At 31.1% G+C, this 24,731-nt stretch overlaps 2 protein-coding genes across 3 annotated transcripts; one reads left to right on the forward strand and one right to left on the reverse strand.

Moving 5' to 3' along the window:
- Positions 1 to 6,320: 6,320 nt before the first annotated feature.
- LOC107018580 (chaperone protein dnaJ 20, chloroplastic-like) lies at positions 6,321 to 8,824 on the forward strand. Its single transcript, XM_015219097.2, has 2 exons — positions 6,321 to 6,816; positions 8,497 to 8,824. Exons 1-2 carry the CDS (start codon positions 6,367 to 6,369, stop codon positions 8,635 to 8,637), a joined length of 591 nt encoding a protein of 196 aa, XP_015074583.1. The 5' UTR covers positions 6,321 to 6,366; the 3' UTR covers positions 8,638 to 8,824.
- Positions 8,825 to 14,079: 5,255 nt separating this feature from the next.
- Positions 14,080 to 22,770, reverse strand: LOC107020615 (myb-like protein X). 2 transcript variants are annotated; one of them, XM_027917132.1, is made up of 4 exons: positions 22,445 to 22,770; positions 21,590 to 21,836; positions 15,798 to 16,851; positions 14,080 to 15,518 (listed from the first exon to the last, which is right to left on the reverse strand). In XM_027917132.1, exons 2-4 carry the CDS (start codon positions 21,665 to 21,667, stop codon positions 14,659 to 14,661), a joined length of 1,992 nt encoding a protein of 663 aa, XP_027772933.1. In that variant the 5' UTR covers positions 21,668 to 21,836; positions 22,445 to 22,770; the 3' UTR covers positions 14,080 to 14,658. The 2 variants fall into 2 exon arrangements, with proteins under 2 accessions (XP_027772933.1, XP_015076537.1); XM_015221051.2 differs by having other exon boundaries at positions 21,590 to 22,128.
- Positions 22,771 to 24,731: the final 1,961 nt, after the last annotated feature.

Below are 24,731 nucleotides of genomic sequence, written 5' to 3' on the forward strand. Positions count from 1 at the left end.
TATTTATTTATCAGAATACTATTTAATTTATCATGATTTTTCTAGCAAAAAATGATTTAAAATAAATTCCAAAATAAATATGGACATAATAAGGTTAAATCATACTGATAAATGGTTGATATTTATTTGTATGCATTGATCGCTTATCTAAAATTAATAAATATATAATATGTGTTAATATATAACTATATATATTGCTCAATCATAGCTAATTAATGAATCATTTTAACCATAATAAATCATATTTATTTAGTATAAGCAAGAAAGTATTTTAACAACTCGACTTGGGATTGATATTTATTAATAATATGTTTAGGTAAATTTCTAAATCAATTTATTAAAATATTTTTCTTGAAAAAAAAAATGTAACTAAGAGAGAAACATAAGCCGTTATATAGGCTTGATTGGTTAATTATTAATCATACAGTATAAGATAATTTCAATATTCAAATTTTTATTATTCATTTCGACTTGTGATTATAAATATATATTATTCAGTTTTTTTTAATTAAGAATAATATTGCTTATCATATAAACAAATCTATATGATTAAACGAATCTAGAGAATTGATAAAATAAGATATTAATATCATGGCGTTAAAATAAAAATAAAAAAATTTAAGTTTTACATGTACAAATCTCGAAATGTTAATTCACATGGCTTTTGAGTAGTTAGTGAGCTACTCTCTCTGTCTTAAAATATTTAATTATGTTTTTTATTTACATAGTTTTTAAATTAATTAAGAAAAATGTCATATTTAATGTTTATAATACAATATTTACATGTACAAATCTCGAAATGTTAAATTCACATGGCTTTTGAGTAGTTTGAGAGCTATCTCGCCATCTTAAAATATTTAATTGTGTTTTTTATTTACATGTTTTTAAAATTAATTAAGAAAAATGTTCAACTATTTTATTGTAATTAATGTTTATAATACATATATTTATTGAATATTTACTTTATTTTTGTCATAATTGAGATATATAGTCTTCAAGAGCAAGTACGATTCCAGCTAGTTGGGGAGCCAACATTTCAGATAATGAGGTTCAAAATTCGAAAAAATAGACACACAAAGTAATCGTAGGGTTCGACACCTAAAAAATTAGTTTAACCATGTATAAATAATATAATTTTTTGTCGAAGACAATTCTAATGGATCCCAACTTGTAAGGTGGCTCCACCACTGACTCCAATACTCCTCTATTCATTTTTTAGTTGACTAACTTTTCAAATAGTATATCGCTCTTTAAATATAATAACTTGAATATTTTGGGGGGGGGGGGGAATGCATCAACAAATGAATAATACCTAATAATAAGAGTAAATATTGAATATATATAAAATGATAAGTTATCTCTTTGATTATTTAAAGCTGAACAAGTAAAAGCAAACTTTTATTTTTAGTATATTTAGCAAGTAAAAATGAATGGGGGAGTGCTAAAGGTAAAATAAGAAAAAATTAATTAATTTATCTTGAGCTTTTAAAATGACAAATTTTTGAAATAAGTATATTTAATAAGAACGATAAATATTTTGAAATAGAGAAAATACGAGGTTAATTAAATTGTAATTTTTGTAATCCAAATTGATAACTGAGCATAATTAGAGCATTTTTTAATGAGAATGACTTGGTATATATAGACTATATAGTATCCTAATTTTTTTAATAAAACGAGGGACTAATATAATGTTTTCTTTTGTTCTTAAATTGACAAGTATATTAAGATATCAAAGGAAGTAGGGATGGAATTAAAAGAGTTGTGATTATTGTAAGATTAGTGATATAAATTACTAAATGTGATTAGGTGAAATGAATCTATAAATTATATAAAACTAATCGTCATATCTTTTGATTAGTAGAATTTTTCTTAATTAACAATTTCTTCAAGTTGTGAGGGGTGGTTTGGCCGCTTGTTACGAAAGTGAATTATTCATATATTAAAATTAGCATAATTAATATTATGTTTTATATTATTTTAGGCATTAGCTATGTATAAAATTTAACACATCAAATATATATCATGTTTAGTTATTCATATATATATATATATATATATATATATATATAAAATATGAAGAAAGTCATACAAATATAACAAAATATCATTAAAACGAATAATTATTACAACAAAATTACAAGATTTACGCGTCTTTAAACATAAATCAATTAAAAGGTGATAGTGCATCTACTTTGAGGAATAGTGTAAAGTGTTGCGTTATTAAAAGGCCAATGTATATAAGTTTCTATTATTAAAATTCTTTTGACCGAAATATGAAAAGTCAAAACAACTTATTTTGTAATATATATAAAATAGTAATTTGGTTAGCTTGTTTTTCTTTTTAGAGAAAAAAATTTCTAGAGAAATTTATAATAATTATTTATTAGTACAGGTTATATGTATCAACAAGTTTGTTGTGATTTGTGACGATCATGACTGAGAATATATTGACAACAAAAGATTTATTCGTAATCTTTATGATGAAATAGAGATACTTTATGCGATTTTCGTTAGTTTAATGAGCTTTCCCATAACCAAATTGTATGTTACGTATTGGAAGAAAAAATTATGTCATATTTTATCACAATAACGATAATTGAAGTTTGGTATAAATTAAATTATCAAACTATACTTGCTTCATACAAGCTACGTGCATGGGTGTTTACTTGCAATAAATCAGAGGCGGATCTAGAAATTTAAGGTTGTGGGTGTTCTAAAGTGAAAATATAAAAAATGTGTTAATAGTGAGATTCAAATATTGGTACAACAACACCAAAAAAGTCTTAAGTACCCATTCAGGAACCATTGGGCCAACTAAATCATTTATTCATTGGATGCTCTATGTTAATTTTATATAAATATCTATCAATTTTTACATAGATATATATATTCCATAACGAAGTTAATGAGTGTTCGAGCACTCGGCGGACACCATGTGAGTCCGCCTCTGCAATAAATCATATTAACGTATCAAGATTAAGAAATTTAATGAAGAGAAAATATATATTAATTAATTATATTAAGTGAATTTCTTATTTATAAATTATAAATATAAATCATATATGCATTTATTTGCAACAGAATTAAAGGGATCGAAAGTAATGTTATTGATAAATATGTAGACACAATTTTGTTTTTTTCTCATGATAAGATATATATCCCTAATTCGAGGGTTGGCATATTTTTTGGGTACTTTAAATTTAACCTCTTTATAAATATTTTATGAATTTGTGTAATATTTGAGATGTCTCTTTAAGAGAATACAATGCTCTTTATATAAGAATAAGTTATAGTTTAAGTCAAAAGTAGCCTTTAAGAAATCTAATCAAAATCGAATATTTTTTATAGAGTTTTAACTAAAATTGAGTACGTCTATAGAGTCTCATAAAATTTTAATGTGTATAATATTTATTGATTTGATATAAACGTTTGATAATGTTTGACCACGTATATATAGCAATTAGCGTGTGCATTAGCCATTAGATATACTTAAAATGATTAGATATTTAAGGGAATAATAATATTCAAATTAGATATCTATCTACTTTGTGTTAAGTAAACAAGTTAGATATTATTTAAGAGAACAATAATATTTATCTATAATATTTAAATTAGATATTTATCTACTTTTTATAGTCAAAAAAACTTGTCTAGGTTTTTAGGAAGAAAGTTAGATATTTAGGAGGATAAAAAATTAGATATTCAAGTTATAAAATAAATAAATAAAAAGGTGGAATTCATTGACTGAATTGCTAAGTTATATAAACGAAAAAAAAAATATTTTTCAAAAATATATCTTTGAAAAATTGTTCCAAAAATATTATCCTGGTCATACCAACTTAATTTTGAAATTTCTAAGTCATAAAGAAAATTAAAAAAAAAAAATCTCTCTAAAAGGGGTTTTCAATAGTCAATACCAAGTCAAATTTGGTAGAACACATTCAAATTGTATCACTGCTCTTCATAATTAAATTTTATGTTTTTTTTTCCAATTCCAATTTTAATTAAAAAATAATGTAATGGGATAAAATGTATACTCATTCTTAATTAGAAATTTATAATTTGAATTAAATTATAATAATTGAGAAATTTTTATTGAAAGGACTTTTTTGAATGCAACATTTTAAATTAATTAATAAGTAATTAGTTTAAACTCTATCATTATTTTATTACGTTCAATTGATCCAAATTTTTAAAAAAGTACTTTCTAAAGTTTCTTAGAATAACGTTTATATATAATAAAAGGAAAGAAAAAAGTTACCCAAATGATATTTTACCTGTTCCATACACTCACCCCGCTACGTATTTCTCATATTATTTATCTAAATTATGTATAAATATTTTTAAAATAAATATTTTTAGTTTACTTATTAAATATACATACTTAACAAATAGTAAAAACTCTTTTCATTTTCATTTATATATCATTTTAAGTTTCATGTCACTTAAAAACTAAATAAATTTATCATTATATTTTTATTTAGTAATTTCTTGAAGTCTAACTTTTAAATAAATGAACTGATTAATTTATCAGTAAATATAAATTAATTGTTTAATTTTTTTATGTCGATTAAATTTATACTTACAAAACTGATAACCTTTAAAGATAAAGAAACTGTTGGCAGCACACTTGCCTCTGTTTGTCACATGGTTTGGGAAATAATTAATTATACACTATTGGCTATTCTTTTGTTAAACTTTAATTATTTAATATTCAAAGTACCATGTAATTAATTTAAATATTGAGAAAATCTCATATCTAATTATATTATATATATTATATTGAAAAAAAATTTAGCTATAGAAAAAGAGAAATATGAAATTGTTTTAAGGGAAACTAGGTAAATATCCTTATAAAAATAATATAATAATGGATATATACCTTTTTATATTTATATTCTATTAAATAATTATACTCTTCTCATTTTAAAAAGATAAACCCTATTTTCTTTTTAGTTTATTTAAAAATAATGATCTCTTTCTTTTTTGTAACATTTTAACTTTAACTTTCCACGTGACATGTTTAAGACCATAAAATTAAAGAACATTTTTGTATATTTGAGATTATTTTAATTTAAAATCATAAGATTAAAAAATCTTCTTTCGTTTTCTAAACTCTGTTTCAAGTCAAAGTAGGTCCTTTTTGAAACGGAGGGAATATTATATACCCTCAAACTAATTTTGCTTAATTGATACTAAATCAGCATCATGTATTGCATTGACATCGTTAAGGTTGATAATTTCTCTTTGTTAATACAAAATCAGTATATATGTAGTCTATTGGTATCATTAGCGTTTCTTATTAAAAAATTACTCATTAGTCAATTATACTATACAAGTATATATATACTCTTATGGTATCATTGACAAACGAGTAATTTTATGAATAACAAATCGTAATGATACTACAACCATATACATTTACTCTATAGTATTATGGACTAATGAATCTTTCAGAACAAGAAACCTTAATGATACCACAACAATATACATGTATTTTTATAGTATTATTATTAACTAATAAATAATTTTTGAACAAGAAACCTTAATGATATCAATATAGTGTTATATATATATATAAAATCAACATTAATGAATGAAGGTAAGGGCAGTATATTTTTTTCAAGACAATGGACATTTCTTGAGTTTCTTTATATTTGGGTATGAACACGTAATTATTTTGAATTTTATGACCTATTTATATTGTTTTTTCTAGTTATAAAATTTCAAAGAACAAATTAATACAAACATAAACATATGAATTTTAATCAATTATGCAAATTATACTATACCAATTATATTATATAAATTATGCTATACAAAATCCGAAAATCACACATTTATACAAACTTAAAAAAGTTATACAAAAAAAAATTGAATGTGTACCGTAATAAAACTGAAAAACCAAAGGAAATCATCGCCACATACAAATACAAACCATTTCATACAAAATACAAATCAAACGAAGAATTGTTAGTTGCGAATTATACAAACTCGAAGTCAATCCACGTAATTAATGATTAACGTTAATCGCAAATAATAATTATAGCAAACTATAGTTATAATAACTAATTAAATTGCGTACATTTACTTAACCGCGTAAGTTTCCTTTTTAATATATCTAATGACCCATATTTCAATTCAAATAACTTTAGACATATCGTTAACTCATTTATTAACTCAATCAATTTTGACCCGTCCAATCGATTCTTAGTTGCCACATATAGTTAAACATCCTTTTCCTATATCAAAAATGACAATAGTGCCCTTCTGTTTCCTCTATATATTATGTGGATCAAACCCAATAAAACACACATAAAAAAAACAAAAAGTTTCAAATTCTGCAATCAAAAGAGAGAAAAGATGTGTTGCAACTCCAATGGCGTAATCCCTACAAGCGAACCTCGCTTTCCCCTTTTCTCAACCCACCCACCAACAATTTCTCCAAATCCTCGTCTATTTTTCCTTAACAATCCTTCGAATCATGGAGTTTTGAGGACAAAATTCGTTTCATACAAAGCTAAATCGAACCTAAACGATGTCGTTTCTTGTACCGACACCGGTAAGAGCTTTTACGATCTTCTGGGTATACCGGAAAATGGATCTTTGTTGGAAATCAAGCAAGCGTACAAGCAATTAGTAAGGAAGTATCACCCGGATGTTTCACCTCCAGATCGGGTTGAGGAGTATACACAGAGGTTTATTAGGGTTCAGGAAGCTTATGAAACGTTATCGGATCCTGGAATGAGAGCGTTGTATGATATAGATATGGCTAAAGGACTTCACTTTGGTTTCTCTGCTCGTTCACATGAGGTGTGTTTGCTTTTTCTTTTTCAATTTGTGTATTTCGTTAATTATTGAATGCATGAAAAATACCTCCAATTTGACTGCAATTTTGCCTTCTCTGTCTATATTGCATGTTTATGACCATAAGATTAAAGTATATTTTGATATATTCTAGCTAGCTTTAGGTTAAAGCACAAAATTTAGTTTACGAAGTCAAAATCAGATGAACAAATTAAAATTCAATAGAGTGGGATTGTAGTGAGTTTGATTTCTCATGTGGTCACTCAATTGTAGTTATTATCTTAGAAAGTCATGTTCTTTGTTGAAAAAGCATTTAAAAAATGAAGAATAAGAAGAAGAAAGTGACTTTGTCAAATAATAATTATTACTAGTTGAGTGACCATATGAGAAATCAACTCTAGTTCCGGAGTTTCATTTATACTTTGGTTTGGTTAGGTATGATTCACCTATTGTATGCTGATAGGTGAAAAGGATTAAGGGTATATGCACATAAAGGTCAAAGAAAAAGTAGGCATAGTAGAGTATGAAATTCTGAAGATCCATCCAGTGAGGACTTGTATATTGGTTTTATTTTATTTTCTTGTTTAGTTTCTCTTCATTACCGGTAGTGTCCGAGCAGTTTGGATGCACCTCGACTAATCAACCGAGTGTGTGGTACTCTCTCTTTCCACCGAGGTTTAGGCAGACGGGACTACTGGTGTGACCTTTACTGGAATTCATACCCAAGGTTATGAGACTTATCCACATCATAAAGGATTATATGCTGAAGATAAGAATTTGCGTATATGTTCTAAAAATGTAGAATCTTAGTATATTTGGCTAACTGTTGAGTTCAAAAGGGATATTATGTCAAGATTGTGGAATATTTTCTGGAAAAATAGTCACTTGTCTTTAAATTGTCGGTATCTAGATGCCTGAGACATGACAAGTCTTAAAATGTTCGCGCTCGGGGTCAACTTAGGTGGGTTCCCCTTTTGGTCGGATGACTGCATAATATAACCAACAAAAAAAAAACACTTTATTGAGGCATCTACTTTAGCATTAGGCAGAAACTACATGTATTTAATGGGGTATGACAGAACTGCTGGCAATTAGGAATATATGGTTTAGTCATTTGGTCTTTTTCATATAACTTTGGTGTTCAATGGTGGTATTCCCTTGCAATGTTGATGCTTGTAATCTTTGGTGTTTCCACTGTTTTCTCTATTTGATGGACTAAATGAATGTTATCATGATAGATCTCATTGATCAAGTATGAGATAGTCTACTGTTTCGTGGAATAACTCAATTAGTGGAATCTTAAAGGAAAAGTATGAAAATACTTCATTTTTCCAATTCTTGGGACAAGAGGAGTGAATGGGTGTAATCTTGGTTGATTCCAAGAGACTTTAATATGCGATGTTCTTTTGTGTCAGATCCAACGTTTAAATGATAACAATTTGTTTGACCTTAGCATACTACTTCTGCCACTACATGTCTATATCCAAATCACTTTCGATTCTCATTTATCTCATCAAAACTTGTCATTCTTATGTGATCACTTGAACATAAGATTTTTCTTAGACAGCCAGCCACTCTGTTCTTTCGACATCATGTACTTGATTGCTTGTACGCTCTTATGACATGTTTTATGTTCCAGAATCTAGGTATCCTCTTTGCTAATTCGAGTTTTTTGTTATGCTTTAGGCGATGGAGGAGAGAGGTGAGTGGAAAAACCGTTGGCAGTCTCAGCTATCAGAGCTCAAGAGACGAAGAACGTACAAGGAATCCAGTAACAGTATGTCTTGGGGAGCACGGATGCGTAAGCAAAGGGATGATGATGCATAATCTTAATCGATAATAACTAATACATCTTATTTTATTTTGGATATACAGGAATGTTTTTAGTTTTCTGCTATTACTAACCATATATGAATCACCTTATAGGCAGTGCATATTGTATATAAAGTATATGAATCAAGAATATCATTTCCAGTAGTACACTAGTTTCTGGTACCTTGTTACTTTCAGAAAAGACTGTTGTTTTACAGTAGTATATTTAAGCAAGTTGGTGGCTTTCATTGATGTTGGCTGTATATCATAAATTGTGCGGGCTCTTCACTTTTATTGACATGCTCATGTTTTCAAAAACTACACTACTTTTGGAGAATTCATCAGAATTCATCGCATGTTGTCATTGAAGAGTTCGAGCAACATAGTATATATATCTATATCATTTGCCAGAAGAGAGAATGCATTTTTCTTCTGATTGTGGTCAAAATTGGGTGATGTTGTGAAAAGGTCTGATGCCTTCTTTTGTTTTTGTTTCCACCATGCTGCTGTCTGTACACAATGTATGAATAGTGAATATGAGGTGCTTTTACACACTTTTACATTATTATTCACCTTATGTATAATTATACAATATATGCATGCATTGTACAAACTACCACTATAATAAAATAATCTCGAAACTAGCTAATATCTCAAATCAAACATGAAATAAAGTTAAAAGCTAAATTTTATTCCAAAAATTATTATTTGGTTTTTTCTTCAGTATTATTGATATGGACAATACACATCAAAGAGAAAAAAAATAAACTTAGCTTATTCTTTTTCTATTTTCATCGATTTGTAACACCAAAAAATGCAAATAAGGAAGTCCTCTAAATAGAGAAGCCATTGCTTTGCCAAAAAAAAAATATTGAGCCATAATAATTTAGAACTTTGAGCAAAAGGTAACAATATCATTTCCCCTTATACAGACGTGGTATAATGGTCAATGAAATAATCTTTAATCACAAAAATTTTCACTTTAGATTTCAACGTTGGAAAATTTTTTATGACTTTTTCTCGTTTGTCCAAAACTTGATGTATAAAACTACCCTATATCTATGACTACACGGATGAAAAATAGCAGGTAACCACGTAGAAAAAAAAGATATCAATATAATATATCAATTCTTGATATTTTTAGATACCTATATTGATGGAAGATAATATATATCCGTAAAAAAAAAAATTATCAATAAAAGATGTCAATTCTTGAAGTTGAAGTCAATTGTTAGTCTTTTTCATTATCATCTTGTATGACTCAGTCTAGTGTTTAGCTGATAGACATAGCATTTTTTTTTCCCCCTTAAATAAAGACCACAATTACAAAATGTGGTGTTTGGGCTATCTGGTTTCTAATATCTTCCTATTTTTAACCAAAATATATATGTTGCTTTCTACAATTTGTCCTGTGATATTTTTTTTTTCTATTTGGATCAATTGAGTACACCATACACTTGTTAAAATCTTGGTCTTATTTTTTCTAAAATATTTTCAACCAATCTTTTTGGACCTTGCTTATTCTGAAATTTAATTTAAAGAATAAGAAACTTCAAGATTGTGATTCACACCTCTCATGTTATGAGGGGACCTTTGGTTATTATTTGTCTAAAGTGGCCCCATATTATAAGTGATTGTTAGCATAAATAATTTCTACTTCCATAATAATAATTAAAAAAAATGAATAAGAAAACAAAAGAAAAATCCTTTTAGGGTAGGGGCCTAGTGAAAATTTTATAGCTCGAGATATTTCGCTTAACATAAATAAATTCTTCGGGATTAACAAATTCTTCTAAGATAAATTCGAGATTAAAATAAGAGAAACTCAACAAACATTTGTTAGGATGAACGAGGCCTTTACTATTCTCTTCGTCCGGAAATGTTTGTCATATTGCGCTTATCGAAAGTTAATTTGACTAATTTTCAAAGGTAAATTAGATCATATTAATTCGATATTTTAAACAAAAAAAATAGATATTCTAAAACTATATGAAAAGTACTATAAATTACAATTTTTTACATATTAATATGATAAAAAAAATGCATCTTAAAATGTTGGTCAAAATTTTTATTATTTGACTCTAAAAATAGAAACGGAGGGAGTATATACTAAGAGCAATAACAATATTTCAAGAAGCTATTAAAATTCTATTAGTTTTATAATTTAAAAAGTATAATCATAAAATCGATAAATAAAGGCAGAAGTATCCATTACCCATCTGAACTTGAAGCTTTTTATTCGATGTACACTTGCACTTTATTTTGTTTGAATTACCCCTCCGACCTTGTTTATTCATCCAACACGTGCACCTTTTCTGTCCATCTGGCGTAGAAATTGAAATCACACTCTACTAGGCGCGTGAGGGAGTATTTTTTGCCACGTCATAAAGCTACAACAGTAAAAAAAAAATGTAAAATCTCTATTTTTTTAATATTGACCGGCTGCAGACGACATCACCGTCGTCGTCGTCATCATTATCGAAGCCCAAGGGTCAGTTCTTCGGGTAGCAATCTTGTTTCTCATCGTTGAAAATGGATAAGGATTCTGCTGATTGAGCAAGGTGAGAGGAGACGGAGTGTTATGTGAGCTGGAAGAAATTGTGTTGTTTTGCAGCGTAAAGGAGGTTAGAGTAAAGAATTGATTTTGCATCGAAAAAAGAGATGAGAAAAGGAGATACGGTGGTTGGTGGTGGAGATTGACGACGACCAGGAAAGGAGTTGGAATATGATATTTATTTTTTGCCATTTTAATTTATCTAGGTGGCTATTATTTATCCAGGTGAAAATCCACATCATCATTATTTTTGCCAGCTGACGCGCGCGTGTAGTCACACTAGGAGCAACAGACAAAAAGGTGTATGTGATAATGAAATAGACAAGTTTGAGAGGTAATTAAAATAAAATATAATGTAAATGTACACCAAATAAAAAAATTTCAAGTTCAGAAGGGTGATGAATACTAAATAAATAAATAAAAATAGAAAAGAGTGAAATTCTCTTGCAGTACAAATTTTAGACTTCATTCTATTCCCTCTAGAAGCTTTGACTCCAAAAGTGAATTTTTTTATTTTTCTTCACATTTTGTTTTTACTGGTGCAATTTCTTTCTAGAAGCTTTTTAGACTTTTTGTTGTCCATATAATATATTGGATATAAATCATGAAGGTCAATAAAAATGGGCCAACTCACAAGTATTATTAAAATAGGTGATTTAAGGTTATGAATTTTCATGGTGAGATTGGTCTATTATGGAGTAATCATAGAGTATATATAGCAGTAATTACATTTTTAAATAAATTTACTTTTTGATAATCATCTCTTATTTATATTAATTAGAATTTATTTTTTTTAAAAAACAATTTACCTTGTGTATACTGACAAAGTATATGCTTTCTATACCATCAAAATTAAATCAACCCACCAATAATATAAGAAAAACATATATGTCCGAAAAAGTTCATGCAAAAATAACTTAATTTCAGTCATATTTGTCTACACTTTATTCTTATGAAACTTCAAATATTGTATTTCTCTGAAGTTGTTCTAAAAAATGACAGATTCACAACTGTTTACGCACTACCATTATGGCTTAGCATGTGGTATGTAATCCGAGTTAACTACTTACAACTTAAATAATATAAATTATAGAGAAAAAGGTCTGAAAAATATTATAACTTTGACCGAAATTGTTATTACGATACCAAACTTTATGGAGAATCTTTTAACCCTGTACTATTTAATAGTGTATTTTAAAGATATATATATGTCCACGTGGACATCATAAAACATGTCCTTTTCAAAGTTAGATATTATTACACTAATTTCGGTCAAAGTTCAAATGTATTTCCGACATTTTCCCCCAAAAATATATAATTACACACCATTACAACCAAATTCAATGATTGCATCCATTGAAGTGTATTGAAAACCAATGATCAAGCTTTGAAATCTTCTAAAAAAACCTATGACAAGATCCAAAATAAATGAACTTCAAGACAACCAAATTAAGTTTCAATTTGAGATTAAACTTTGAGAGAGCCCAAGTCATGAAAGACCTAATGTGTGGCCCAAATTGAAGTCCAAATGACAAAATTTTACAGACCAAAAACACAACACTTACAAATTTTAAGCCCAAAATCTCTAAGTTATCATTTTCGGTCTTAAAATTTGATTCAAAGTTACTAGTTAGTCTAATTGCAAGAGTGAAACGCGAAAGTCAACCCTTCTATATTGCCTAAATTTTAAGCTTTTTCATGTCAAGTCAATCCAAGAGTTTCAAGATATTTGCCTAAATTTGGTTTTAGCTTATAATCCTAATTTGTTAAGACTATGCTTATTGCTTTTATAGGTAGTTTGGATTTATTACTTTTTTCATTATTCATAAGGTAGTTGGTATTGTTTTCCAAGATTGTCTTGGATTGACTTCTTAATTAATTTTTTTTCCTATTGAAATCTTATTTGTGGAGATTTTTAGGCTAAATTTTGTGACCCCTTTAGCATTATATATAGGTGTCTTTTATCTTTTTTATTTAGAAAATATTCAGATTATTAATAAACTTAGAGGTTTTCTCTTTTTGCATCTTTGTGTATGACAATTATTGATCCATCTTTGAGTTCGTTTCAACGTTATTTTCATTTTTTTTCTATTTTTCTTCAAAGTTTTTATTTTTCTTTATCAAGTTCCCTAAACGTGATTATTATTGTACATAAATTTCCAAATATTCTCTAAACAAATCAATGTACTTTGCTATAGTATAGAGTGTGTTTACTAGTAAATAGGAGTATGAGATAACGAGCAGAAACGAACTCAGAATTTGAGGATTTTAGGTGCATCAAAATTATCTTAGCTTAAATATGAGCTCTACGATAAACTTAAAATAAAAATAGTAAAAAAGGCTCTAGCTGGATTCAAACTATAGTCTCATGATTGACTCCTCTAGCTTATACCAACAACACAAGGGCACTCGTTGCTCCTCATAGGTGCACTGTTAAATATATCCTAATCTATATCAGTTTCTCAAGATAGATATACATATATATACACAATTTTTTTTGAAGTTAGCGAATACACATACACCCCACCTATAGAGGAGGTCCGCCTCTTGTGACAAGGGGAGGAATGGTCTAGAGGTGGGGTTTGGGATCGTTGAGAGTGAAGAGTAGACGAACTTGAAAACCCAATTATTGAACTATTTTTTCTTCTACTAAAAAAGTCATTTTTCTCATTCATAAGTACTATACCTTACTATAAACTAATGTCTTCCGACGTATATCGACTAACCAAACATTAAAAAAAATCAAAAAATGTTTTCCCCTAGGTCAAACACATGCATAATGTGGCAAAATGTTTGCTATTGGACAGTTGCAGAAAGGATAGAAAATCCATACATTCAAATTGAAACTTGAAAATCAAGTGTTTCAAGAACCAATTTTTAATATTAAAAAGAGAATCCCTAAATAAAGGGCCTAATTCCAATGTACATAATTTTCGTCGCAATTAACTTGAAACATCATGTTATATCTCAGTAAATCAAATGAATGCAACTACTAGTTTTTTTAATAACTTTTTGTTTGTCCTTTTCATCCCCTTCTATCTTACAACTATAGTAATACTATATGTTACAAATCAAAATTGTGGAGTTATAAAGACCACAAAAAGCTAGTTCTTTTGCACTCAATGTGAAAGAGCATCCCAAGCAATAAACTTTCACAAGCTTATGCATCTTCCTAGACACACTGAGTCCCGTCTCGATCCGATCCACCTGGGTATGCAGCAAAATATATGACAATAAGTCACTCCTCGCCCCTCCGTCTAAGCTAGCTACTCCAAGGTACATCCGGCGGTGATTGATAACTCTCGGAGACTTCTTTTCGGTTGGGAAGATACAGGAGCAGAACAATCAACCTATTGTTATTGGATGGGTCTTCCTCAAGAAGTTGAGTCAATTTCAGAACAAGCTGCCACCATCATAACCTTGCTTCGTGCTGCAACGCGCTGAAAGAGTTTTGTCCTTGGGAATCATCATGTTAACAGCATTCAATAAGGTATAACATATGGCAGAGCACAAACATCAGCGGAGTCTATTTGCAAAGCTTCAGACCATACACAATGTTCCTTATTGACTTCATCTAGACTTATTTCGGTACTCCTGGGCAGAGTTCTTTTGCTTCCGGACAACCATTCCTGGTCATCATATCCAGACCAATCATCCATCACAGGAACTGAGAGTATCTGGCTTAAATACTTGGAATCGGGATGAGGAGGTCTTTTAGATGCTTCTGCAATCTGGTCAGCACCAGGAATCAAAGAAGAAGCCTTTGCCTTAACACTGGACAATGGTTTTTTAGATGCTTCAGCAATCTGATCAGCACCAGGAATCACGGAAGAATCCTTTGCCTTAACACTGAACAATGGTTTTTTAGATGCTTCAGCGGTCAGATCAGCACCAGGAATCACGGAAGACTCCTTTGCCTTAACACTGTATAATGGCATTTTAGATGCTTCAGCAATCGGCACAGCACCAGGAATCACGGAAGAATCCTTTGCCTTAACGCTGAACAATGGTTTTTTTGATGCTTCAGCAATCAGATCAGCACCAGGAATCACGAAAGAATCCTTTGCCTTAACACTGAATAATGGTTTTTTACATATTTCAGCAATCTGATCAGCACCAGGAATCATGGATGAAGCCGTTGCCTTAATACTGAACATGGGCTGACCTTCTATACTACCATTTATCTTGTGCTCCTTGTTTTCCACTATTGTATCAGAAGCAACTCCCTGTATAATAGAAGAAAATATGTCTGCTTTTGGGTGAGTGTCCAATTTCTTTCCATTCTGTGTTGGCTGCTGAGAGGATGAGGGCCGCAGCAATTTAGCAGGCCTGACTTCACTCTCTGTATAGCAGAACAGAAAAGAAGCAACACTAATCAGCCAAACCAATAGCTTAAATAGAGCTGAACACGCTTGTTTTAATTCAAGCAATTTACATTAGAAGTACAGGATATACGGTGGTGTCTACAAATTCCCTAACAGACTACTACTATGCCAAAATCACAAGAACTCTAGTAAGGCAATCAGATACATAACTCACATAGCTTTTGAGGAATCCACAGGGTATGAGGTACAGTCAATACAATGGAAAATAGTAGCTGTTAATAGTTTTTTAAACTCACCATGCAGGAAACCATTAGTTTCAACATTCTTTCTCTTTTTGACAATTCCCTCGGTGGCCGTACCAGCAATGTTTTCTTTGGACACCAGTGGAGGCTTATTGTTACTAAGAACAACAAAATCATTCTTATTGTTGTCTTTTGATTTATCCTTCCGGCTTCTCTTGTGTTCATTTTTATCCTTCGACTTCTCTTCCTTTTTCTTCTCTTTTTCCTTGTCTTTCTGCTTTCCATGACTGTGCTTTTCCCTTTCTTTATCCTTGTTTTTTTCTCTTGGCTTGTCATCACGTCTTTCCTTAGGTTTCGGTGTTTCCTCTCTGTTCCCAACATTTTGTTCCACTGGTCGGGGAAATCCTTCAAAATTGTTCTTTGCCATTGTAGAAAAACTGGGAGGTGTTGCATTAGCTCCAATTCTATGTTCACCCCTGAATGTTTCCGCGTCCATCTTATTGTTATTAGATCCTCTCTCCTCCTTATTCTTTTCCCTGTCAACCAAATTTCCAAAAACTTTGATGCCCACTCTGTCTGACTTTTCATCTCTTTTCCACTCAACTGGAGATCTCTCTGCCAACTGACTTTGTGCACCTTTCTCTTCATCTCTGATCCTCCTATCCAACTCCTGCGCAAATTTTGGGTCCTCTGCCTCAACAGAGATGCTGGTCTTAAAGGGCTTCTCTCCGTGCTGGACATGAAACTGATTTGGGAGTTTGGCTTTCTCTGAGCTAATGTGTCTTTCTTTATGTTCATCTCTCCCTTTCTCTGAGCTGATCTGTCTATCTTTATGTTCATCTCTCTCATGAAGTTTCCCCCCACTAGAAGCCCCAGGTGGAACGGCAACTCTTCCCTCCTCAGAGATGCTGCTTTTCTCTTTATCCTTATCCTTGTCCTTGTCCTTCTTTTTGTCCTTGTGTTTTTCCTTCTTGTCCCTGTGCTTATCCTTTTTCTCTTTCTTCTCTCTGTGTTTCCCATCACTTCTGTCTCTATCCCTTTTTTCTTTACCTTCTCTCTTCTCCTTGTCCTTCTTTTCCTTTTTATGTTTTTTCTCCTTTCTTTTCTCCTACACAACATGAAAAGGGAACTGTTAGTTTGTACCAAGCAGGTCAAATACAATTTTATTTTTTTTTACAACTAGGGTACAACTAATCCCAACATCCTTGTGCAAGGAGGAAAAATCCAGAAAAAGAAATTACAAATCTAGCACAATTGTAAACAACTGATACAATGGCAAAATTTGGAAACCAAATAAGCAATTCAACTTCAGGTGGAAATTCTAGAACAATTTGAAGAAAGCCCAAGAACAAAAATTTCCAATTGCTAAAGAGGAAGAAAATCAACAACCAGTTGAGAATCTAAATATTCACATAATACCAAACAAAAGAATGAGTAAACGCAGTGTGAAATAAGTAAGTGAAAAAAGAAAATTGATAATTAGTAAGAAAAGAGAAAACACTGAACAGAGGCATACAATCACATTGACTAAACCTGGCCCATATGTAAAGCTATAACAAATTGCAGAACCAGATATACGCAAAACAATCAATTTAAAAGGCGATCACATCTCTCCATGGCTCCAGCTTAATTAGCAGGACCCAAGAGCAATAATAAAAGTTTTGCATCTTAAATATACACTTAGGCCCCTGATGGAAACATTCAAAAATCAAATGATTCCTAATCACCCGACGTTTGAGAGTCTTCCATGAACAATAACAGTGTTTCAGCTACAAAATTATAACTACTACTATACCTCAGTACCAAACAAGTTGGGGTCGGTTACAAAAGTGTCAATGCCCAAAAAAAAAAGCCTCACATTCACCTCAGAACACAAAATCCACTACAACAAAAACATACCCCGTCTAATCCCACAAGTGGGCCTGGGGAGGGCAAGGGGGATTACACTAGTCACTAGGTATGTTGTTGTAGTGGATTTTGTGTTCTAATGAACTTACAAACTAAACAGAGGCTGTACAACAGACCATTCATATACCTGATCAAAAGTGAGACACAAAACCAATATTTGTTAGATTCCTCAATAACAAGAAATCAACCACCTTACTTTGGACAAAGGAGGGACAAACAAGCAATTACATAATAACACAAAAAGCAAGACAGTCCAACTTATCAAGAAGTAAATCTCACATTAGCACTTTTCTTAGGCCAGTCTGAACAAAACCAATACGAAAGGAAACCCTCCTAAAGACACCATGACCAAAAGTCCTCCTCATCTTGGTATATAATACAAATGCTCCACTAACAAATAAATTAAAAATTAGAACTAAACTATATGTTCACATGCGTTACAAAATTATATGAGCGCAAATATAATCAAATGAAATAGCATAATGCAGCTGGTTCGTAAAAAACTCTTGGCACTTCACATTTGCAAAGGACACTGTCACCTCAGAAACATTCATGAAAGGTATTGCATCTCCATTATATAAAAACTAGTCATTTTTTATGATGAATTCTCGCAATACAGAATACACCACAGAGACATGCTCATCTAGGCAGTAGGCTTGTGTTACATAGGCATATGGGTGTGGTGAGAAATTGAGCAAATGGTTCCATCACATCGTTGCCATATGAGCCAAGGCTCCTACGGGTGTGAGCGAAGTAGTTAGTTCAGCCTCGATGAATTGCAAGACAAAGAATGGTTCCCACATCATGAATGGAGAAGGGCAAAATAGCATGACGTGAACATATAAGAACAAACAAAATATTTAGCGTTGCGTAAAATGTCGTGCTAGTAAACTCATGAGCCAGGCAATAAAATTTGGGAAATAATAATAGAGCATAGACTTAAGGGACTGCGAAAATGAAGAGAATCAATTGGAATTTATAGGCGGAGTGTAGGCCGGTAGCACATCCAGAAAATGAGAGTAGCGGAAATGAGAATGTTGAGATGAATGTGTGGACATACTAGGAGAGATAGGATTTTTTTGAAACTGGTAATTTTACTAGAAGAGATGGGATTAGGAACAAAGATATTCAGGACAAGTTGGGAGTGGCCCCTTGTGGTGGACAAGATGAGGAAGGCGAGGTTGAGATTGTTCAGACATGTGAAGCGAAGATATATAAAGAAAAAGAATCATATAAAATATATAAATCTCATAAATATGCATGAAGGATAGTATGAAGAAGTCATCACTATTGTTAGAACAATTGTATAAGATATAAAGCAGTTCCTCATAGCAGTGGGCTAGACCCAGGATCAGCATTGAAATCGTACTAGTTCATCCTAGTTATGGATGAGCTAACTAAGAAATATACATGATAAGGTCTCATGGAGTATGATATTTGGTTTAAGCTATAAAGAAGTAGTCCAGAGATCAAACGCTTTTGACATAATTAGAAGATTGAATATATGTACTTCAAGTTTAGCCAATATCAAAAGAGTGAAGCTGAGGTGGGATTAATCGGGATGAAGGTTTAATCCAAATGTATACGTTCTAGGAGAATTGTATAGGACATAAAGATGTTACAATAGGACCAAACTATGATGGTTAAAAAGGAGAAGCGTAACCAGATTCAGTTAAAAAAAAGTAACAGAGAGTGGGTTCACTACCATGTTCAACTTAGTGATTCTCCCATGAACAGTCTTAACAATCTGTTTCCACCAACTACAATAAAAATCTTACTTTTCAGATGTGTTGCTTTTAGTAATGAAAATACACAAACTACTAATAAAATTGAACTATTGCATGAACAACCAAATGGATTGAGACTTGTACTAAACACAAATCACACATTCAAAAAGAGAAAAATCAAGAATTCAGAAGTGTATAGTTAGCGTGTAAGCTTCTATCCTGCCAAATGAAAGGCAAAAATTGATAGTGTAGATTGTAATGAGAAAGTTCCGGTCCCTACGACCTGAAGGCTGAATAGAACACCCATCACCACAGCACTAGATAACTTCATTCCATCAAGGGTTCTAACATTGTTTAATCAATACATAGTCACATGTTCCATGTTAACATTCACCTTTTGTGCGACACTCATCTTGTGTATATGTTGTAACTTAAAGGCCGAAATGGTCAAAGACAAGCAATTACAATGTTATATAAGACTGAATGTTCGGCCTTTAAGTTCCAACATATCCACAAGATGAGTGTCGCACAAAAGGTGAATGTTAACATGGACATGTGACTATTTATTGATTAAACAATGTTAGAAAAGTATCACTTTTATTGAAGGAGCAAGTGGCAAACAAAGGATAAAATGAGATGAGATCGCTTGAGATGGTTTAATATGTCTTACGTCAACTTTCAGAGTGAAACCTTGGTGTTTAAAGGAACTGGGACAAGCTAGACCTAAAATTGTATGGAAGGAAGTTATTGGCAAAAATTTATAATCTCATGAAATCCATATTCCTATAGGGCTGACAAAATAAATACAAATAAGGAAAAAAAAAGAAATGGAAAAAGAGAACAAGGTTGAAGAAATTCCTATGTCAAGCTACATATGAAACTATAAGATAAAGTGATTGATAAGAATGTCAGGAATTACTATAGAATGATCACTCCATGAATTCTTTTTTAAAAAAAAATCAGGGTGTCGGGACAACGTGCATACACCTTGACCAATTCACGGGGCACTGCTACCTCCCACCAGCACGTAACTCAACCTAGTGTATTTTGCCTCTACTGTGATTTGAACCCAACCCACTTCATTGACGATTAGACCACATCCTTGGTGCAAATCACTCCATGAACTCTAACCTTAGTAAATAGAGTCATACTATCTTAAATTAACCAGATTAGCCTTGTCTACACATTTATTTTCTTCCACAAATCTAGCAATTGCCAGTTCCCCTAAAACTTGGACTTTAATGGACAACAACGACATACCCAGATGAGTATTAATTGACACATGGCCCAAGTTAAGATTCAATATATCAAGATCATTCAACTGAAACCACAGATATGAGTAAAGAGACTATACAAATAAGAAAATTATGTAATCGTGTGAAGTACGATGGAAGGAATCATCAGTTCCACATTAAGGCTGACAAACATGGAAAGCATCCAGCACAAATTTCACCAACAAGGTTGAGTATAACACATCGATAGGAAGAAAATTAGCATACGATTCAATTGGATTCAATAAAGAAAAGATGTTACCGGTCAACTCATACATGTTCTAGTAAAATTCAGATAACTAAAGATGTAATCTACTTACAGAGTTCATCTTGAATTAAATACTAATTTGAACAAAACCAAAATCAGATCCCTTTATATTTCCTTTAAGCAGCTTTAGACTATTTTTCAGCAGTGCTTTTCTGTGTTGCTTGGACTCTACAAAAAATCATCAGATGCGTGTTGGATCCTTCAAAAGTAGTGCATTTTGGAGGATCCAACATGGGTACGGCGTCGTTTTTGGATCAACTTAGGAGCTTTTAGATACTAAAGATGTCAACAATCTACTTACACGGTACATCTTCAATTACATACTAATTTGAACAAAACCAAAATCAGATTCCATTATATTTCCTTTAATCAAATTTAATATTTTTCAGCAGTGCTTTTAGAATGTCCTCTTTCAATATATTAAGGCAATGTCTTTTAGCATGTTATCTCCCTATATATTAAGACAATCACACTAGTCACTTCAGAAGCATCCATTCTTTTAAACTTCGAAGCAATTAATTGTCATTAAGTATCATCGAAAATAAAGATTATTCGAATAGTCCACGTATCACAATCCACAGCCAATAGTCTCCAGATTATAAATAGGGTACTCAGTAGGAATTATAAGAACAACAGAACACATCCACACGATGATGATAAAATTGAACAAACCTCTTTTAATAAGTCTCCTTCCTCTGGTCTAAGCTTCTTTTCATATCCTGGTGGTGGAAAAGGAAAACAGCGCGACATTGCACAAAATTGTACTCCGAGATAAAAATGCTCCGTCAAGAAAACAATGAACTCCAATTAATTTCGCACAGCAGTGTTCCAGTAACGGAATGAACCAGCAATTATACTCCCGTCCATGCACCATATCCCCACATTCCTTTCCAGCTTCAGTTCGCTTTCATTTAATCCACTGTCAATCAATCAATCCAAAAACCTAGTAAATCAAACTTGCTCTCCACTTCAAATTTTACAAACAAGATTCCAACACAGTAAGTCCAAACTTTGTCAAGGTAAACTTCCAACAATTCTAGAAGTATCTACAGTCCTCTTCCATTGCCTAAATCATTCTATTATCCAGGGTTAAATCCCCTGTCAATATCCTCCCATTAACGGGCGATCTGCCTATGAATGGTCACAGAAAACTCTTCAAAACCCAGGCAATCAAACCAACACTTGGGAGTAAGCAATCCGATTGACAAACCCTAGAAAATTCCACCAACACCAGCACAAAGAGCAATGTCTCAGTAAGCAAAAAAAAAGTACAAAAAAAACTCCAATTCCAACAAAAAAGTCCAAGAAAACCAAAAGGGTGTCGAAATTCAAAGGAATCAAACTGAAAAATTCGAACTTTTCTTTGTTTTATCCAAAAAAAAAAGTGAATCCAGATAAAACCCAGCAATCCCAAACTACCCAAATGGCTAAATTTCAAGCTGAAATCAGAATCAATTGAAACCAGATTAAAACATTATTCTAGTTCTTCTTCTTTTTAGTGAGTCTATAGTATATATATATATTTACCTTGTCCGCTCTACAAAATGAAGAACATTGTAGGAAGGACAAGATCTCAAGATAATCGGCAATAACAACAAATATAATAATACACAACAACCATCTCACTGTGGTTGGTAATCGATTTTGCAACTCGTTTTTGGTTTGTAGTAAAAAGGGTTTGAGAAAAAATGGGTTTTTTCTTCTCTTTGCTTGGTTTTTATGGGGTTCGGGAAATACACGCAAAATAGGGCAAAGAGGGCAAAAGAGAGAGAGAAAAGGGCGAGGGCCTAAAGCCTCACATATATTGAGAGAGGAAAAAAAATGTTTTTGTACAAATGATGGATTTTAGAGAGAGAAGTGAGATCTCTCTCCATTAAGTTTTTCTTTGTTCCAAGTATTATGATAATGATAATTTGGTTCTTTTTTTATTTATTTTGATTTATTTTTTTTCGAATTGAGATTTATCAGAAACATGATTTCTACCTCCTAAGATAAAGACGATGTGCACATGTTTTACCTTAGGTTATAGGTAGTGTATTCTTGTCGTTTAACCTCGAAACAAAAAATACAGGCCGGTGACGAAATCTGAAAAACAAATTGATATATGTGGACGCTCTTTGTACTCTATAAAGTTATGTATCTCGAAAGTTATATTTACGATGATATTTCTGAATAGTCTTTGATTTTTAACTTATCACGTGAAGTAGGTTATTGTCTCCATAATAGGATAAGAATTTTCATCGAGATTTATCATTAATTTCTCGTCTTGATCCGTTATACGCTCTACTTAAATCCTTTACGTTGGAGTTTAATTTATAATTGCTTGGATGATACGGACATGACGTCATCTTCACCTTCTTCCAGTATATTATTAGCTGTTTTTTTATGAGTGTGACACACATCTTTTTATTTGTTTCGGAATAGTTGTACACTTAGATATCTCATATTTTCTTGAAAATGTAATTCTATGAAGATTTTGGTACGAGATCCTATCGTTCTTCTTAAAACGTATTGATTTGACCCCATACGAAGGATCTAGCATATTACTGTCAGAAATAAAATTCTACGTAGAATCTCTTTGTTGTTTCGGGCAATTAGAAATGAATTCTTTAATTAAAAAATAAATCAATTTTGATGGAAGATACATATTTAAAAGTTTTCGTAACTTAATTATTGATGATAGAATACATTTTTGACTTTTATGATCTTGTGTACTTAACAAAAAAGTGAAACAGTTCCAACTTTCCATTACTCACGCGACCATGCCATGACTGATGTCACTTGGGCTTGGATGGCCGATGTGCGCAGGCTACGATCGATGTCGTCTGACCTCGGCTAGCCGATGCGTGCAGGCTACGATCGATGCGCCTGGCCTCGGTTGGTTGATACGCGCAGTTAATTTTCCATCTTCTTCTAGAATATGTATTTAATTTAAAAAGTCATTTTTTCAATTAACAACTTATCTTGATTAGTTAATTGGATTGCAATTTTTGTTTTGATCGTATTACTTTTTTATATATTAGATTGTCTCATTTTATCTTAATAACTCTCCTAGCAATACATTAAAACTCTTTGTTAGCGGGTAAGCACATTGAGTTGATACTATTTATCTTGACCAAACATGCAACGAAAAATGATAACAAGATAAGTAAAAAATTGATAATGTAATTTATCGTTCTAACTAAAGATAATTCAAATTTTTTGTGCTTTAATTTATTGTAAGCTTGATTGATTTCAACTTTTTCATTAGCAACACAATCAATTAGGTGGAATATGATTTCAAAATGTTTACTTTGATTTACTTTACTTTGTACACTCATTAAGAACGTGTTTGACATTACTATTAAAAATTGCTTATATTTAGAAGCACTTTTTTAAAATAATTTTTTTTTTTAACAAATGCTTTTGAAAAAAAAAACAATTTTTACTTGGCTAATTCATTTGAAAAGTGATTTTCATAAGCAAATTGTGATTAACAAATATTTGTTAAAAGTGCTTTTGAGAATCGAATTAAAAAAATGACAAATATCAATGTGCTTATTATTTTACAGAGATAAATCATTTTAATGTATATTATTAAAAACTAATTTTATTTTAATTTTTGTTAAAATAAAATGTACATATTCAAATTTTCAATTAATATTATACCTTTTATGGAGAGATGAAATCTTTAATTATTTTTTTTCTTTTTTCTAATCTTAAAAAATATTGTTTTTTTTTCTAATTATGCAAAACAATACGTACATAATTGTTAAATAAAATATAAAAATTTATCATATATAAATATATATATATATATATATATATATATATG

The sequence above is a fragment of the Solanum pennellii genome, chromosome 5 (genome assembly GCF_001406875.1).
Source record: "Solanum pennellii chromosome 5, SPENNV200".
Taxonomy (NCBI): Eukaryota; Viridiplantae; Streptophyta; class Magnoliopsida; order Solanales; family Solanaceae; genus Solanum; species Solanum pennellii.

Excerpts from the sequence above, each read along its gene's own strand:
- LOC107020615 (XM_027917132.1), bottom strand. The coding sequence starts at position 21,667 with ATGTCGCGCTGTTTTCCTTTTCCACCACCAGGATATGAAAAGAAGCTT. Across the intron at positions 16,852-21,589 it reads AAGGAGACTTATTAAAAGAG|GAGAAAAGAAAGGAGAAAAA; the intron begins GTTTGTTCAATT and ends CATGTTGTGTAG. Across the intron at positions 15,519-15,797 it reads AACTAATGGTTTCCTGCATG|AGAGTGAAGTCAGGCCTGCT; the intron begins GTGAGTTTAAAA and ends TCTGCTATACAG.
- LOC107018580 (XM_015219097.2), top strand. The coding sequence starts at position 6,367 with ATGTGTTGCAACTCCAATGGCGTAATCCCTACAAGCGAACCTCGCTTT. Across the intron at positions 6,817-8,496 it reads TCTCTGCTCGTTCACATGAG|GCGATGGAGGAGAGAGGTGA; the intron begins GTGTGTTTGCTT and ends GTTATGCTTTAG.